This window comes from Lolium rigidum, chromosome 6 (genome assembly GCF_022539505.1).
Source record: "Lolium rigidum isolate FL_2022 chromosome 6, APGP_CSIRO_Lrig_0.1, whole genome shotgun sequence".
NCBI lineage: Eukaryota > Viridiplantae > Streptophyta > Magnoliopsida > Poales > Poaceae > Lolium > Lolium rigidum.
Genome location: NC_061513.1, coordinates 12,247,785 through 12,266,864, shown reverse-complemented (window position 1 = coordinate 12,266,864; position 19,080 = coordinate 12,247,785). Strand labels below are relative to the sequence as shown.

The following is a 19,080-nucleotide window of genomic DNA, read 5'->3' as shown; positions in this document are numbered from 1 at the left end:
GCTTGGAGCGAGATTCCGCACCTGGAAACTTGATGTCCTTCTCGTTGCTGGAGATCAACCCCAAGCGGCGCATCTTGTTCTCCTCGCGCTTGGTCATGGTAGATCGCTCCCAGTCGCATTGTGGAACCTTGGCAGCGGCATCCACGACGGTGGATGACCTTGGCGCGGCGGCGGTCGGCTTCGACCCGACGGCGCTGGAGGAGGTGTCGACTCTCTTCTTCCCCATCTCGCCGGAGGACGCTTTCCTCACTGCTCCGAGAGCTTCGGTGTGGTGGCAATGAAGAGTGGAGTTGGGTGGAAGAAGATGAAGGGGATGAACCGGCCTCTCCTTTCCGTTTATAAAGAGCCTTAATCCTCAATCTAAGCCATTAAATCGGTGCCGTTAAAACCGAGAAGAGAATCTGACCCTACACGTGTCACAGTGGGAGAGAAAACGGCCGGCCCACTACCTCCACTACGCACGAGGATCGAGGAAACGCCTCGGTCAACGCGCATTGATCGGTCTTTTCCAAACTGACCGCCCAGTCGTGGGTCGGGCCCACCAGATCATGTCCCGTCAGTTGCGCCGCAGCGGTTGCTACGTCGGCGATGATGTCATCAAAAGTACCGACTCCCTCCTTGGTGGAGCACCCGAACAAACCCGAAGAAATCTACAGTATTCGACTCAGCCCGTTTACCGTCTATACATGGCTAGTACACAACCATCCACAGGCTCGAAAAAGAAGATAGAAGCCTTGTCCACAGTAAGGGACTTAGCAGTTCCAACTTTTGTGTCCAAGGAATAAACGAACCAGAAATACGGCCCACTCGGTGTACACCATCGCGGCGCCCCGTGCGTTCGTCTCTCTTCTCCGGCTAGTCGCCACGGCCGTCGAGATCCGGCCACCCTCGCCGCCGCCTCCGCCGGCATGGGGATGTTCGGGCTGCAGGCGAGCGGCGCGGCGGCGTCGTGGATGGTGGGGCGGATGGGCACGGACGCGCACCTCTACGACGACCCCGAGGACGCCGCCCTCCCGGCGCTCCTCGACTCCCGCTTCTGTCAGGGACTAGTAGTGCTATGGAGTAGTGGGTTATTAGCTGTAAGGGTAGTATCGGTATTCCACCTATGTTGTCATGTTGTAGTTGGTTAGGTCTATATAAGCCTACCCTTGTATCCCCTTGCAATCAACCAAGAAATATGAACCCTAATTTTATCTTACTTTCCTGCAATTTACCTTTTATTTAGTTTTAGCAATTTATCTCTTTTATCTCGAATTCTCCTCAAATCTGTGTTCTTCGTGATCCTCTTCGGTCAGATCCATCGGGATCCTGACAAAGTGGTATCAGAGCGAGCGATTCCCGGCCAAAATTTCCACCGGCGGCTCCTCTTCCGATTCATCCATGGCAACCGTGCCCACCCCCTTCTTCCCCACCACCATGGTTCCCCCACCCCCGTGTGGCTGCGGAGCGCCGCCATACGCCCCCTGCAGTTTCTCCCCCGCCGCCACCTGCACACCTACTCCTTTTCCCGGCGGCTATTACCCACCCGCGTTCCCCTACGCCGGCACCTACCCCTACCCACCTCCCGCCTCCGCGTACACGCCCGCATATGGCTTCTCCCCAAACTGGCCAAATTGGCCACCGCCTGCTCCATACCCAACTCCATACACCAGCACTTCCTCTCCTCCCAATTTTCCAGTCACATCAGATCTGCATCCCGCCGGCTTCGACCACCATCCAGTTCCGGCTCCCGACACCGCCCCGACCACTCCAAATCGAGACCTCCGCCCGATCCAGAGCCACATCTCCTCCAAGACCTCCTCGTCACCGGCCCACCACACGTCGTCGTCGCCCAAGGAAGTGGGCGAGTACCCTGCGCGAGTTTCCCGACCACACGTCGTTGTTCGAACCCCTCGACGCCGACGGTCTCATTCAGCAATGAGGTCGACCAGGGCGCTCCCACACCATCCCGACGAAGACCTTGCACCACTACGTGCAACCCCCATGCATCCAGATCATCATGTGCACGGAGATGGCCTTGCGCCATCATGTGCAGCCCCCCTGCATCCAGATCGCCAAGATGGTCATGTTCCGCTCCAATTTGTGCAAGAGGGACCTCACCATGGAGATCAAGCTTCGGCCAACTCCGAGAGGCAGGCCACTGACTACACCTCCGCGCCCAGGCTTCCACCGCTCGACGGCCTCCTCACTGACGTCTTCGACGGCACTCCTGAGGTGACCTTTTCTGCTCCCTCAAGGTCCTCTACGTGTGCAGCAGCAAGCTCATCAGAAATTCCTCTTGGCTCCCGTTTTGGCGAATCTTTTGCTGCTCCTACACTGGTGTGCCCTGTTTCTGCAACAAGTGCACCAACACTACAATCAGCTACTGCAGATACCGCTATGCAATTGTTCGATGAAATGTCACAGCAATATGATTTTCAAAATCTCAACCACAAAAGTTTGTTCCTAGCAGATGGTACTGAGCGTAGCTACTATGCGCTACCAGATAATTATGCCTTAGAGCGAGTCGTTCCTGAGTCAGTGTTCGCTGTTGACGACGACAATCCAGATGGCCGCTCAAATGAGTTTGTTCATGTGCTCACTAGCACTCCTGAGCAGCGGTCATATGCAGAAGAGCAGCAAGACATTGAACATATTCTCAAGTGTGTCAGCAGGGCACCAGAAACTGAACAAACACTTGCTTGTCTGAATTATCTCACTGATGTGCAGCAGCAACACAAGTTTGAGAAGGCATCAGTACATGTACAACAGCTGAGCGACCCACAGTCAAATGTATTAGTAATTCATGAGAGAAGAAAAGAATGGGATCCAGGAGCTTCAATATTTCTAATGACCCCTCAGAATGACGACAGCAGCAACGACCCAATTGGCAATGGACATGTTGGGAAACTAGTCAGCAGTGCAGGTCATTTTTACTTCCTTGGTACGACTGACCTATGGTCCCAATCTGAATATCGGTCCGTTGTGATTAGAGTATTTGAGGATGTTATGCTAAATAAACCACCAGCTAAACCTCCCGATATGTATGGTATCGCTGCTTCATTACTGCCGGTTATTCTGTTGGAAGTACAGAAGGCTGTGAACTTATCTGTACATACTCATTTCAACTTCTTGAGCTGCAACAGTAAGCAATTCTCAGCTATACAGACTATACAGGGTAATCTTTTCTCTCCTGAAGCCACCCAATCGTGGCAAAGAGGTGCTCTCAGTCTTGGCAATTGGGCTATATCAGCTCTCTGGCGTAATACAACTCTGGATGGAGATAAAATATTTGGAGCTCAGCATATTCTTGATTCATCAATGAAAAAGGGCATTCACATTTTGTCTTGGAATCCATGGTATGCATTTTTGTGGGAGTTCTCAATGGATAAGGTGTCAAGCAAAACTGCAGTGCCAACTCTAATGGACCTGAGGCATTTCTGGGCACAATTCTGGTCTCAGTCTCATTCCTGGTACAATACTTCGGCTGATTTCCTCCAGGTACACTATTGTTCCTTGGCAATTGTTTTGGACTGCCCACATTCAGAAACAGTTCTGCAGTTTGCCTGCTACTCTTGCATGTTCAGTTGGACAGAAGCTATTCTCTCTGCAATCTGTATGTCAACTGCCACTAGTGTGTGTGCGATAGTGGTCTTGTGTTCTGGAAAAATATCTCAAGAAGGAAGAGATGCAGCAGTTTTGTACAAAGTCTTAAAAATTCAACTACCAACGAGCAACACCTCTCATATTTGGGATCCTGGTATTGAATCACTCCATTTTTCATGCAACCGGCTGAACATAACAGAGCTGATTCAGATTAAGGGTTGGATTAGTATGGCATATAGTGGCATCTCCTTATCTCAATATCCATACATCTTGATATTCTTTCATGGCCAATTGGAGTTTGTCCGTCAGCAAGGTGTCCATGAGACTGACAGTACAAAACATTTGCTGCCATCTTCACATATATATCAGTACAGGGAAATGGATATTATCTTCATTACATTTCTCCCTCCTTGATAGTGAATGCATTCGGAAGGATAATTTACAAATGATAAAAGTTTCTGAAGAAACTTGTCCATTGCTGAGCAATGGTCTTGAGGGGGGAGTAATGTCAGGGACTAGTAGTGCTATGGAGTAGTGGGTTATTAGCTGTAAGGGTAGTATCGGTATTCCACCTATGTTGTCATGTTGTAGTTGGTTAGGTCTATATAAGCCTACCCTTGTATCCCCTTGCAATCAACCAAGAAATATGAACCCTAATTTTATCTTACTTTCCTGCAATTTACCTTTTATTTAGTTTTAGCAATTTATCTCTTTTATCTCGAATTCTCCTCAAATCTGTGTTCTTCGTGATCCTCTTCGGTCAGATCCATCGGGATCCTGACAGCTTCGACGGCGACAAGGTCGACGCGCTCAAGCGCCTCCTCGCGCTCATCGCGCAGGGCGTCGACGTCGCGCACCTCTTCCCGCAGGTTCCTCTGGGAAATTCAATTCCCCTCCTCTCACTCCATACGCCACGCCACGGATCCTGACTGGATTTTTTTTTTCACTGCTGGCTGGCTGGCAGGTGGTCAAGAACGTGGCAGCACAGTCGCTGGAGGTCAAGAAGCTCGTCTACCTCTACCTCCTCCACTACGCCGAGAACTAAGCTATCATCTGCGGATTAGTCCAGCCCAGCCAGATCCTAAGTAGCACGGCGAGAGCTGCTGTTGCTTCAGTTAAATTTTCATCTGCACTTTGCCTCGCCTGTGATATGCTTAGACGATCAGAGCTAAATTCACCTGCAGTCAGTGCACCCAGATTTTAAGCGAAAGAAACAACATAGTCTGGCCTAAGACACAATGCTCAAAAGATATCCATAAACAACGGAACAAACCCATGGTAGTGGTGCTAGAAATGCACGCAAAGCATGTCAATCCGCGGAACAGAGAATCTAGCATGCAATTCTCCCTGCCTGTTAGTAGAGCAAGATCCTAAGTAGAATGTGGCGAGGGCTGCTGTTGCTTCAGCTAGATTCATCTGCATCTTTTTCCTGCCTGTGATTAGATTAAACAGATCGTAGATAAGTAGGTACGGGTTATGTGTGGAACAAGATGTTAGAGAAACAATCTGTTCTTCAGTAAAAGCAAATTTTTGGATGCTTGAATTGGACCCTGGATAAGAATGTAGACAGATTCTTAAATTTGTCGATGCTTTACATCCCAATGTTTGATATGTAAAAAATTCCATTATGTTGTTGTAGACAAGGATCGTGCTATTTCGTAGTTTCAATCTTGGTCGACAAGTGGAGTTTTGAATAGGAGTGTTATTTCTTTCTGTGCTGGCATCTGCCACTCAAACCGATTGTAAAAAAAATGTCGCTATTGCTGCAGGCGCCAAAACGAAGCTCTCCTTTCTATCAACATATTCCAGAAGGATTTATCAGACATAAACCCATTAGTGAGGGCTTGGGCCCTCCGCACTATGGCTGGTATCCGATTGCACGTTGTCGCTCCACTCGTGTTAGTGGCTGTGAAGAAATGTGCCAGGGATCCATCGCCATATGTCAGGAAATGTGCGGCTTATGCACTTTGTAAGCTCTACGACTTGCTTCCAGAGGAAAACACGACTTTGGAGGAGGTTTGATTTGCGCAACCTGCTTCTCTTGTTTTTCGCATTGATGCTCTGCTTGAATAGAGTTATGTGTATCTGAAGCCTGCCCATGTTTTTGCAGGTTGTGGATGTCTTGCTCGGTGACAGTTCCTCTGGTGTAGTGGGAGCTGCTGCTGTTGCATTTAATTCAGTGTGTCCAAATGGTTTAGCGCTGATAGCAAAGCATTTCCGAAAGCTCTGTGAGACACTCCCCGATATTGAAGAATGGTATCAGATTACTCTAATTGAGATCCTCTTGCGATATGTGATTGCTAGACATGGATTGGTTAAGGAGTCTGCAATATTTGCTTCAAATTTGTCTTGGGAGATCCAGGGTGCTAAAGATTCAGTTCCTGTTGATAATATGTCCTGCATCCAAGCTGAAACTGTTGTTAATGGAGCGTGTGGCACTATCTCAAGCATGACGTTGCTTCGGCATTACATTGACGAATATTCAGCATGTTTTGATGGAGAGGGTGATAAAATCAGAAGTCCACCTGTCACTACTAGCACAAATGAAGATGTCACAATTCTTTTAAAATGCACATCGCCTCTTCTGTGGAGCCAAAATAGTGGAGTGATACTTGCAGCAGCAAGTGTTCATTGGATAATGGCTCCAGTTCAGGAAGTGAAGATAATTGTTGGCCCGATTTTATTTACCCTACGCTCGTCTCCTGATGCAACATATGTGGTACTTTCTAGATACTTTTTCTTTGTTTTGTGTCCTGGATTTCACTAAGAAATAAATATGGTAGCATGCTAATCATTTCTAATTCCACATAAGTAACATTTGTTAGCAATCAACTTATGAATGTAAATGTCATATAGTTGTGAGCTGAATAACAATTGTGTAATGCCCATGTGCTACTGGTAGACTGGTCCATGCTTCAGTTGTGTTTACTTGATTGGTTGAACTGTGTATCGAGCACAAACACAACTTTCCACTAACAATTGGATGATAATCTAGAAATCTGAAAATTGAGTTCCCTGTGCAGACATAAGCTTCATTTGTATGTTTTTTCTAAGTTCCTGTTTTTCTTGACTTAACACTTTTGTTCTTGCAGATGCTTGGCAACATACTAGTTTTCGCCAAGACTGCTCCTTTATTGTTTGCTCCATATTATGAAGATTTCTTCATATGTGCTTCAGACCCATATCAGACTAGGGCTTTGAAGCTTGAAATAATCACCACCATCGCTACAGAGTCGTCTATTCCAGCCATTCTTGAAGAATTTCAGGTATTCTTTTGTAGTGCAACATAAACTTTATCATTTGAGTCGTCATGATTACTTGCATTGTTATATTTGCTTCTCACATGCAAATCTTAGATAAAACTTCTATTTATGATTACATAATCATATTTATGATTACATAATCATCACACACTTGAGAAACTCAAAATGGATGCCGAGCTACACGTAGCCCTTTATTTTCAAACACTCATAATTCGTATTTCAAAGTTTCAAAAAATCTGGAACATAATTCTATAGGTAGCCAATGATGTGTACTACATACATGCAAAATCTCAATGGGAACCACTTTGTAATTTAGGCTACACAAAAATGACAATATCTGTCAGATTTGTCTTTCTTCTGTAGCCTAGAATATAAAAGTAGTTCGTATTGAGATTTTAACGTTTGCAGTATACATCATTGGCTACCACTACGATTTTTTTCCAGGTTTCAAACTAAAGAGCTGATTGTAGCTCGGCCTTCTTTTAGCCACTATAGTTACGGAAATCAACCTAGCATTCTCTGTGTTGTAGTGACCATGGTAAATACATCTTTCTAAATTCTCCTGGACTCTTTAAGCAGCTTTGTGTTTAATTTTGGTTATTTTTATTATGAAAATAATTGAGGAAACATGGAAATCAGCAATTCTTGTACTGGAATAGTAGTTTACTCATCCTGTGTTATTTTTCTCTCTCTTCCACGTTTTAGTTTATTTGTTTTTCTGTTAGGTTTCGTATCTAGCCTATCCCAACTTGCTTAGGACAAAAGGCTTTGTTGTTGTAAATAATTCAGGAAACAGCTATCAGAATTAGTATGTAGTTATCCGCCATTCAGTTCATGCTACCATTTTGTAATTGCTGGCAGGATTATATTAAAGACCCGAATAGGAGATTTGTGGCCGATACAGTTGCTGCAATTGCACTGTGTGCCGAAAAGCTCCCCTCTGTCACCTCCACTTGCCTTGAAGGGCTTTTGGCACTTGTATTTTATGGTAATAATTGCTCTCTCTGCATGTTATGTGGTTGGTTATCTTCTTGAAGAGTAATGTTTGATTTCACCATGTTACAGAATCATCTATCGCAAACTCAGTTCACTTGGATGGAGAAGATGTTGTGTTAGTCCAAGCTATCCTTTCAATCAAAGCAATAGTGAAAATAGATGCAGCATGTCACGAAAAGGTACTGCACATTTTACTTTATATAAGCTCCTAATCCTGTACTGCCACATAATTTTATATTTTGTTTCTTTCACATTTGAATGAACTAGTTTTGTTGTTGCATGCTTCTCAATATATGGCTAATGCATTTTACGAGAAGTTATGATTGTCATCTGATAAATCAGTCACATCAGTGCCTGGAATGTACGCTCTGCTGTAAAACTTATGGTGTTTCATATAGGAATATGTGGCTGCCCCTGGTAGAGCATACCTGCCTTCCGTCAATCATTCACTCAGTCCTTGAGATCTGGAACCATATGCTGCATGACATGATTGATTGCTAGTGCTAGCGTGTTGTTAGGCTATAATATGTGAAGCAAGGTGTTAGTTATGGCCATTTGGCCCCACAATGTATAGTTTACTGTTCATTAATTATGGAAAGCTGATGGCTACCTGGTTGCTAATTGCTCTCAAGAATCAAGCTGCAACATTTAAGTCTTTGTGCTACTGTTATTTTGGAGACACATGCACACTTTGTATTTCAGACACATAAAACTATGAGCATGCATAGGAAGTGCTATACTGTTACTACTTGAAGGTTTAGAGGGCAAGTCAATAGGGGCTTACCATCAAAACTTTGCTAGAAAAAGATCATGTAATTTTGTGCTTATCTGTTGAAGTTGGAAGCCTGAGCATGCATGCTGGACTGTTAATTTTGTTACTAGTTGAAGGTTTTTATCATGGAAAATAGCTCGGTGATATATGATATGAAACTTTTTTACTTGGCTATGCCACATTCCAAATACATGGGGAGTAATAGCCATCCATAGTTGCAAGGTTCTGTTAAGCGCTAAGCGCTGATCGATCGTTTTGCCTCCGCCTTTCCCTTTTCTGAAGGATTAAAGTGCTAAGCACAATTAAGCTCACACTTAAGCGCAATTAAGCACTCGGAGTTTTGCCTCCGCTCAGCTCTTAGGCGACTGTAAGCGTGTGCTTAGGGGCGCTTTATTTAACACTGCATAGTTGTAACGTCAAAAGGATTAACTTTTTTAACTGAATAAAAAGGATTAAGGGGCGCTTATGTGAAATTGTGAATACAGTGCACAGTCAGCACAATCTTACCCCAGCTAGAGGTAATCTCTTGCATGCATCTGAGGACATCATTGCATGGAAAAAAACCGTGCATTTCAATCCAACAACCTTACTCATTGGACAAGAGAATTAACTCTCTTCTAGTGCAAAAAACAATGGGCAGACCATGAATTGATTGTCTCCCGGCCAGATGTAGTACATGAAAATTGCTGCTGTCTTTAACTAATTTTTTACATTTAGATTCAAGCGTCATGCACTGTTGACACCCGGTAAAGGCTGCTAGATACAGATTTGAACCATCAAGTCACCCAAACTAATAACCAAGCATGTCATAGTTTTGGGTTAGAAATGTAGGGTCACTAAGAAAATGGGAGGCAAACCTGGCTGGCACTAGTTATTTGACAGCTTTGCTACTTGGTTTTGACATATTGAACTGTATAGAGGTTGCATTAGTGTGTTAATTAGCAAACAATAATTATGCGAGTGAAATTAATGCAATCTGCCAGTAAGGCATCAATTGGATTGTCATGCATGTGGTAGTATAGCCCACAGGGGGCAAAAATCCGGACTCTTCTCATATATCAGCTCGGGATCATTTGCTCATGTTTCTCTATTAGTAATAATGCCCCTACTGAAGCATGGTGGACCTGTGTACATATTTGCGATGGAATTTAAGACGATGTGTAGATTTCCTATTGTGGAATATACAATGTAATTTTGTGCTATTGTTAGAATGGATTTTTTCCTTCTTTACATTTTTATTTCACATGCTCATTAATTTTTTTTGCCTCAAAAGGTGATTATCCGTTTGGTTCGTACTCTGGATGTAATTAAGGAGCCTGCAGCACGATCCTTAATTATTTGGATATTTGGCGAGTATAGCTCCACTGGGAATCTCATCCTGAGGATTGCTCCAGCTGTTCTCAAGTATCTGGCATGGTCCTTTGCTGCTGAAGTGCTCGAGACAAAGCTTCAGATCTTAAATACTTGTGCAAAGGTATATTCTAACTTAAATGTTCCTACACTTAAATGGAGATCGGTAATAGGTTTACCTTTTCAGGTTATCATACATGCTGCAGAAGAACACCTACAAGAGTTCAAAAGGGAACACCTACAAGAGTTCAAAAGGATAGTGGCATATGTAATTCAGCTTGCTGCATGTGACATGAATTATGATGTCCGTGATCGTGCACGTTTTCTATCAGGACTTCTGCCATTCTGTGCTAATGAAAATGACTCCTCATGTCGATCACAGAATGCAGATGTTTGTAAGGAACTAGCTGATCATATCTTCGATGGGAAGATACATTCTGCATCTAATTCAGACAGCAATTACCGGATTTATCTTCCCGGTTCTCTGTCACAAGTTGTTCTTCATGCAGCTCCTGGTTATGCACCACTTCCAAAACCCCAAAGTATGGTTTTAATCCATAAGACAATGGAATCAACCAGAGGCGTAGCTGATTCCTCCGATAGTAATAATTCTGATGCTGAATCTGGATCTTCAGCAAATGAGAGTGGCTCCCTTTATGATTCAGAAAGTGAAGGTGGTGACTTATTTGACAGAGATGGCACTGGATCTAAGCAATATTCAAATGATGATGGCCATAACCTTCATCGTCAAGAAGGTAATCAGGAAGCTCCCCTGGTTAATATGTACGACGGTAGTGTAGGCCAAGGCCATGCAGGTCAAGATGATGAAAATTTGGCATCTCTCATCTCCACGGATTTAACTGAATTAATGTCAAAGTCAGCCTTGGAGTCGTGGCTTGATGAGGCTCCCACTACACCGCTTGTTCAGAATTCGATACAGGCGTCATGCGCAAGAGTCTCTTTTACCACTCGCAGCTTTGAGCGAAAACCTAAATTGCATGTATTATTAGACCCATCGAACAGTAATGGCTTGAGTGTTCTATATGCCTTCTCATCGGAGGTTTCACCCAACTCACGGTTGCTAGTATGTATAGACTTGTTCGTTGAGAATGTTACACCAGACCAACTCGTAGATATAACCATCAAATCTGAAGAGGCTTCTACTAGTGAGCATGGCATGGAAACATCAGAAGGATCTGCAAGGTATGCACCATCTGTAAAGAAAACAAATTAGACTATCACTTATATTGCCAGATGCCTATGATAAAATTGTGTTACCACATTTTCTTGGTCAACTTATTTAACTTCTCAGCTCATATATGTTAATCATCTCTACGTGCAGCATACCAACTCCTGTTCCAATGGAAGAGATACAGTCCTTGGCTCCGCAACAGACAGCTAAGAGGGTTCTTCAGGTTCACTTCCATCACCATATCTTGCCCATGAAGCTGTCTGTCTTTTGCAATGGGAAAAGACATCCAGCCAAGCTTCACCCAGACATTGCTTATTTTGTACGGCCACTACCCATGGATCTAAATGCTTTTCTGTGCAAGGAAAACCAGCTAAGGGGAATGTTCGAATACGCTAGAAGGTAACCAAACTCTTTTTATCTTTACTGAGTTAACTTATTTTCATGCCACAAGAGTTGATGAAGGAAAAAACAGGATGAAGAGTAATTAGCTGAAGAATATTGGATTATTTTAATCTATGGATACTCATTTTTCAACATTTCGGGCTCATGTTTTTATGAGGGAACATTTAGAGTTGCTCAGAACAAGCAAACCCCAGGGGAAGAAAATCCCAAGCATAAACATTGGCAAAATCATTGGATAAATCTTGAAGATCAGAAAACTGAAAAATTCCACAGAAGATTCTGAATAGAAATAATTGTAGTACTCCTACCCGACATTCATGGAAATTGCAGTTACTAGTTACCAATCCAGTATGTCGGAACACTATGTATGTAAGTTATTATCAAAAAACAACACACAGATCTGATAGAACAGCAAAGGATATAATATTTTAAAACGTTGTGCGATTAACCTCTACTTCAAGTTGTGAGGATATCACACTTGCTCTTCCTTGCATGTGCTACTGTTGTCAGTAGTTCTGATGCTTCCAAGGGTCATTGAATGACGTCACCGGATCAGCGTTTCTTGATTTTTCTTTAAGCTTTGTTCAACAAAGTTATACAGGCTTATGAAGCGATTTGCAAACATGCAAAGCACAGTTGTCACATGTATATGAATCACCCTAGAAGCTTGTCATGCAAGTTCGGCTTCTCTTGAGACTCCTGCATGATGCGAAACTTTTACAGCCAATCTCCGGAGCAGCATCCACGGAATGAGATTCTCTCGATGCCCCCTACTCGATTTCTTTCTGCCGCATCCTGAATACACAACCTATAAGCTACAAAATGAAAGATGAAAAGCAGATCCTTTAGGAACTAAAATGAATACTATAATGCTCATAAATGAAAAGCAGAGCTAGCATCAGAAGCCCATGTACATATAGCTACATAGCCAAAACCAGTGAAAACCATTGACTTTAATAAATCACAGTGGAGAAGAGGCCAGAAAAGGTCAAGATTTTAGAAACAGGGAAATAACTTCCGAAGTAACTAATGAAGGATGAAGTAATTTTCTACAATTAACAGCTACATTAAGCTTTATCTTATTTCTACTGAACTGGTAAGGTAAGGTGATGCACTGATACTGCAGCCTCCCTCACGAGTATGTTTGATAATTCAAAAGTACCTCTAAATAGTCTGAGTGATAGTTTCTGAATTATTAGTTAACAACTGCAGAAGACCTCCTGGCTACTTTGCTCAATGCTCAGTATGCTATGATATTTTTCTTAAGAATTGTGTTCATGATCTTAGCAAACTAAAACAAAGAAAAAGCAAATCAGCTTTTTTTGTCACCGGTCATTATTATTGACTAAAAAAAGTTAAGAGGATCTGCTGCAAAGAGTAGTATTTCTAATACATCATGTGCTATTCAAAAAGAATATCGTCATTATGTTTTCAATTGATAGATAGTACACACAAAAAAGGAGAAAGAAATTAGGAATATGTTCTCAATTTTATAACAATTCAACCTTTCACATAAAATATTCATGACTTCAAATCCGCCAGTAGAAACATCTTAACAAATGAGTATCATTTTAGGATTTTTCGTTTGCATTTGATGAGTACCATCAGTCTATCAGACTGAAAGTAAGGCGCATGATACTTATTTTGCAGTTTGCACCATGCTTAGGAACACAAATCCAAATTAAGATTACTTTCATCTGCACTAATGTATCTGAGTGTTCATCCTCATGGTAAATCAATTGCATAATATGAGCCTACAGCCTCAGAATGGAACTCTCCCCATAACATCAGTATGTACTTGATTTGTTGTTCCTCAAGACTTGCTTACTAAGTTTTTTGCTTGTCCATTTTCTTAGTATGGAATCAGGCTTTATTGGTTACGTCTGATGATCATGTGTGCATGAACTTAATCTGTTGGAATTGCAACAGGTGCACCTTCAAAGATCATCTTCAAAACCCTGAGCACACTGAAGACAGCGCGGACAACACCGACAAGAACCTTCTTGTAGCCCAGAGTCTCGCATCTAAACTACTCAGCAACGCCAATGTTCACCTAGTGTCGATGGATATGCCGGTAACCTTCAGCATCGACGACGCCTCCGGCCTGTGCTGGCGATTCTGCAGCGAGATCCTGAGCAATTCATACCCCTGCCTGATTACCGTTGTGGCAGAAGGGCACGCCTCGGGACCACTGGATCTGACCATCAAGGTGAACTGTGAAGACACGGTGTTTGGCCTGAACCTCCTGAACAGAGTTGTAGCCATCATAGAATGAAGGGGGCACTTTGGAAAAAAAATTCACATTTGGTTTTAGATGCTACTTTGTCGATACTGTAAATTGTTGTACATTATTGTGAATGCTGAGGGTTTAGAATAACGCAACAATTTGTTACCGCTGTAGTCTATTGTTATTCGATCACGGGACGGAGTCTTGTGCCAGTTCTGAAACATGTACAAGAGTTTAGCAGGAATTTATGTACTAGAGTTTAGCAGGAATTTGATCGCTTTACATATTACCCATGCACTTGTATCCAGCATGACTACATTCCTGCTATGTAATGAAACTATTGCTCCTGTTCCCGAGAAGAAAAAGATGTGGTACTACCTTATCTTCCTTCATTATCAGATTGATCTTTTTGTTACCTGATGGCAATCTTGTTCTTCTTGGATTTATTTCAACATTTTCAGGTTATGTAAGGTTTGGTATCTTCCTTATCCATGCATACTGACTGATTTCTTCCAAAATGTTATACACCAGTTCTATAGAAGTTGCATCGAACAGATTTACTTTATATATGTAGCGCTTGGTACTTCAACTGAAACAGGGCCTCAAGCCAAATAGGAATAAAACTGTTGGCCACAAACGGCTGCATTTCTTACCAACCTTGCATCTCATGAGCTAAAGGCTGCATTTCTTACCAACCTTGCATCTTATGAGCTGGTAATATACGTATCGGCAAAAAGCCACTCAGGGCCTGTGTGAACTTTACAATGCAAAATTTCACAGGAGATAACTCAGTTCCTACGTAATTCAGGTACAAAACTCCAATGTCAAGCAGCAACGAGACTGGGCTCTGAGGGTGTAGACGACTCGATCAGCTGGTTCGGCTCCAAGGGCATAGATGATTCAAGCAGTGGATTCTTTTGGAACTCATTCCTGAGTTGCCCACAAGCTGCATTACCATCAAGCCCACGGGTCTGTCGAACGCTGACCGTGATCTTCCGAGATTCCAGCCCATCGACAAATGCTTGAATCTGTGAAAAAAACAACAACATGAATACCAACAATCTCAAACTTCTAGTGGGCAATGTGATGAAGACTGAGATAGATTGCGTACCGCTTTTCTGTAAGGCCTCTTGTACTCGGAACCTTCTACTGGGTTATAGGGAATCAGGTTCACGTGGTACCCACCTCCACAGGCGTGCAGCAGTGCCGCGAGTTCTTCAGCATGCGCCTTGTCATCGTTAATCCCAGCTGGGTAAGTGGTTCAGACATGTCAGATGACAATGGCTGAAGTGATAATGCAGTTTTTAACATCCATCCTTGTCAGACAGATGGATCATTCAGTGGGAAGGCATAGCTGGATTACCTAGCAGAGTGTACTCGAAGGATACCCTGCGTCCCGTTTCGAGGAAATAGTTCTTGCAGTCGTCCATTAGTGCTTCCAGCGGATATGATTTCGCACTTGGAACAATAGTTTCACGCAGCGTCTGATTTGGGGCATGTAGGCTGATTCCAATAGAGCAGAATAGTCAGCAACGAAATTGTCAAAGCAAATGCTGCTTGTAGGCAGTTCCTTTCAGCTAAGCTCAGAGTGTGGACAATGTCAAAAAGTGGCAGGTTCATACAAGGAATATTGAGCATTAAGTAAGATTGGCACCTAGTAAGTATGAACCAAGACCACATTATCTACTATTGATGCTGATAAGCCAAGTTCGGATTATTAACATCGTACCTGACCGCCAGCGTTGACTGAAGCTTGTGAGTTGCTAGCTTATTTATCGTGTTGGGAACACCTACTGTGGAGATTGTCATCATCCTTTGGCCAATCTTTAGTTCCTGAAAGAAATATATTCATGTTGAATGACAGGGCACATCAAACAGCTTCTTATTTAACAGGACATCTGAAGAAATATATTTGACCAAATATTTCATGAAAATAAAACGAGCACAGCCAAATTGCTTGCAATTCAACGGACCTTATTCAAGCATGTGTGTGCCTCCAAAACTGCTTTCAGATTCAACATGGGCTCACCCATTCCCATGAACACCACATTCGTCACCCTCTGCTTGAACGACTCCTCTATGGCCAAGACCTGCAATGCCAGACCAACAATCCACAACACAGCAAAAAGTAAGACCACGAGCTCAGCTTGTTTACAATGATCTTTCGTTGCAAGGTATAGCGACAGGCGCAGGATGCTGTGAGGGAGAGAACCTGCTCGACGATCTCGTGCCCCTTAAGGTTCCTCGCGAACCCTCCCTTGCCCGTGGCGCAGAACGAGCAGCGCAAGGGGCAGCCAACCTGCATTAGCACCATTGGTACCGTCAAGAGAACACCAAGGACGCCGAACCAGCAAATAGCATGAGAAGCGCCGCTGCCCAATTCACCTGCGATGAAACGCAGGCGGTGAGTCTCGGCGTGCCCCTGTCGTCGACGGGGATCCCCACCGTCTCGACCAACCTGTTGTCCTCCAGCTTGAGAAGTATCTGCGAAGGACCAGCATACAGAGAGTTCACATGCCACTCCAGTTTATTTTACAAAGCACATTGCGCGTGAGCTTCGACGTACCTTGGTGGTGCCATCGGTGGCGGTGACGGCGTGGTGCACCGGCGACCGGCCGACGCTCCAGCCGGCCCCAACCAGCGCCTCCCGGAACACCTTGGGCACTGCAGAAACGCCAAGAATGCGGTCAAGTGCAATCGAGGCAAAACAACAAACGGCTTGCGCGCACGAGCCGTGGAACACGGTGCAGGTATGCAGCACTCACCGTAGGCGAACTCCTCGATCTGCTTGGCCCGGTTCTTGTAGACGAGGTCGTGCAGCTGCTTCCCCCGGTAGCCTTGCTGCGGCGTGAGCGAACGAGCGAGTCAGCGAAGCGCGTGTCAAGGGAAGGGAAAGGTGGCGTGGGTTTGCTATGCTGGGGTACGTCGTACCTGGCCGAGGTCGACGGCGAGCTGGCGCAGGTCCGGCTCCGTGAGGCCGAGCAGCGCGCGGCGGGAGGTCTCGGTAGGCTTGGCCGGCGCGGCGGAGGCGCGTGCCCGGAGGCGGAGCGCGCGCGCGAGGGGCACCGCGCGGACCTGCTGCGGCGCGGCCATTTTTTGCTGGGAACTGCTGCCTGGAGGGAGGGAGGCTACGGATTACCTCATCCACTTCCCTTGTTTTGGGCTTTTCATCCTGCCATATGGGCTGGCCCGGCCCATTTTTTTACCAACATATGCCCGGCCTATTTTGTTGGTACTATTTCCATTTTGTAATCATTCAAAATGAGTTGTGTATTTTTATTTTCCAATATATTTAAAATGAGTGGATTTTGTACTTACACGCATGGGGGTGGGTGTTTCCATCACCGTTCAGCTATTTTTTGAGATTTGTGCCCACCATGGTACATGAAAATATTCCCTTCTCTCTCCTCCTTTTATCTGAATCTCAAAGCACAACGGACGGTGAGTAAAACATCCACACCCATGCGTGTAAGTACAAAAGTGTTTTCCTATTTACAAGATAACCGATTTTAGGAAATCTGATCAAGTAGCGCGCCTTTGTTGTCTTCCAATGATGTGGTTTTCATGTGGGTAGCTCACACCACACCATCAAATTGTTAAGGTCTTTCTAGACGGTAAGGCGAAAAAAAGGTGTAAAGAGGGAGAAGGTACATAAAAAGACGGCGGCAGTCTCCTCCAGCTCTACCTTTGAAAGTGCATGGAGCCCCCATGTGTGGTTTTGGTAATTAATGACAATCCCTATGGACTAATGTTTGCATTGAGTTATATTTGTAGGAGTTGTCCATAGGCAATTCTTGAACCATATGTTGGCTTCAAGGTTGCAATAAGAAGAAATTGATGAAGGATATCAAGTGTCAAGTATGTCTTGAAGATGAAGATGAAGTGAGCCCTCAAGTTACTTCAAGACATCAACATGATGAAGAATGAAGAAATGATGTGCAAGTTAAAGATGAGCCATCTCGAAGAGATCCTTTGCTTGAGTCTTGCCATCCGTATGGTGGTCATGGATATGTGAAGATGCGCCGAAGAAGAAGCTCTCCCATGGTGGATTATGGGGGAGCAATCCACATGGTGGTCATGTTTATGTGAAGATGCGCCGAAGAAGAAGCTCTCCCATGGTGGTTTATGGGGAGCAATCTACAAGACTTCGTCAAGCAAGCACAAGCAAGAAAGGTGTTCCATCTTGTTGAGGTGAAGATCGTCGTCATCAAGCTCAAGTGGAATGCGCAAGTATAAGGTTTGCTCTTGATAGGGTTTCTTTCTCACCGGTCTCATAGTGTAGTTGGAGACCGGTTTATAGTTTAGTTGCCGTACTATCAAGAGGGCTCTCGAGTGAGTAACTCGATCGTATCATTCGGAGAGAGCTCAAACCTTTGCATCCTTGCATCATATTTCTTGGTTATTATTTGGATCTTATCCATGTGATGATTTAGAGCTTGTGCTTATTCTCATGACAAGCTCTAGTTCATCAAGAATGGTTTTTGCACGGGCAACTTATTGCGTTTTCAAGATTGGAGGTTTTACCGGTATGTCTTTTTTAGATAGGTCAAACCTTTCATCATTTGTTTCTATCCTCCCTTGTTGGACTATGATGGTTTCCTGCATGATCTTGTAGAGCTTGTTCCTAGCTTTAAAACAAGCCCAAGATCATCAAAATCGGAGTCCGGATGCTAAAGTTATGCCCGTTTCGAGCTTGATGTTTCGCCAGTTTTCAGGGGGCGGATATTCCGGCCCAAGTTTGGGGCGGATAATCCGGCCCTCGGAAAAATCCGGTTTTTGGACAAAACCGGGCAAATATCCGGCCAAATGTCCGGCCCCCATCCCGAGAGCAGTTTTCTCATGTCCTTAGCCGTTTTCGGGGCCCGGATATTTTGCAAATATCCGGCCCGGAAAATCCGGCCCGAGCCGACCCAAACGGTCATATTTCGATGGGAGGGGGTATTTAAGCCCCCTTCTTCCTCCTTGGGCAGCTACCTCTTCCCCTTTGTGCTCTCCACCATTGTTGACCTTGAGAGCTTCCCTTTCCCTCTACTCCTCCAATGCTTCTTGAATCTCTTTGAGGGAAAACGAAGAGGAGATCTAGATCTACATTCCTACCAATCAAATCCCTCTCTTTGTGAGGGGAATCCACTAGATCTAGATCTTGGAGAAATTTGGTGTTCCTCCTCTTATTTGTTCTTCCTCTCTTATTCCCCCAATAGCTTTTGTAGCTTTGTTGGAATTTGAGAGAGAAGGACTTGAGCATCTTTGTGGTGTTCTTGCCATTGCATTTGGTGCATCGGTTTGAGTTCTC

At 44.3% G+C, this 19,080-nt stretch overlaps 2 protein-coding genes across 2 annotated transcripts; one reads left to right on the top strand and one right to left on the bottom strand.

Moving 5' to 3' along the window:
* Positions 1–908: 908 nt before the first annotated feature.
* On the top strand, positions 909–13,835 carry LOC124662173. Its single transcript, XM_047200049.1, has 14 exons — positions 909–1,069; positions 1,296–3,480; positions 3,527–3,595; positions 4,350–4,454; positions 4,550–4,627; positions 5,356–5,601; positions 5,696–6,304; positions 6,678–6,851; positions 7,710–7,836; positions 7,914–8,023; positions 9,890–10,090; positions 10,154–11,169; positions 11,309–11,557; positions 13,490–13,835. The coding sequence occupies exons 1-14, from the start codon at positions 909–911 to the stop codon at positions 13,833–13,835; spliced, it is 5,676 nt and encodes a 1,891-aa protein (XP_047056005.1).
* Positions 13,836–14,499: 664 nt separating this feature from the next.
* On the bottom strand, positions 14,500–16,880 carry LOC124661222 (probable dual-specificity RNA methyltransferase RlmN). The gene is made up of 10 exons (XM_047199084.1): positions 16,719–16,880; positions 16,553–16,628; positions 16,354–16,451; positions 16,173–16,271; positions 16,000–16,086; positions 15,761–15,877; positions 15,517–15,620; positions 15,151–15,290; positions 14,899–15,035; positions 14,500–14,815 (listed from the first exon to the last, which is right to left on the bottom strand). The coding sequence occupies exons 1-10, from the start codon at positions 16,878–16,880 to the stop codon at positions 14,612–14,614; spliced, it is 1,224 nt and encodes a 407-aa protein (XP_047055040.1). The 3' UTR covers positions 14,500–14,611.
* Between the last annotated feature and the right edge of the window lie 2,200 nt (positions 16,881–19,080).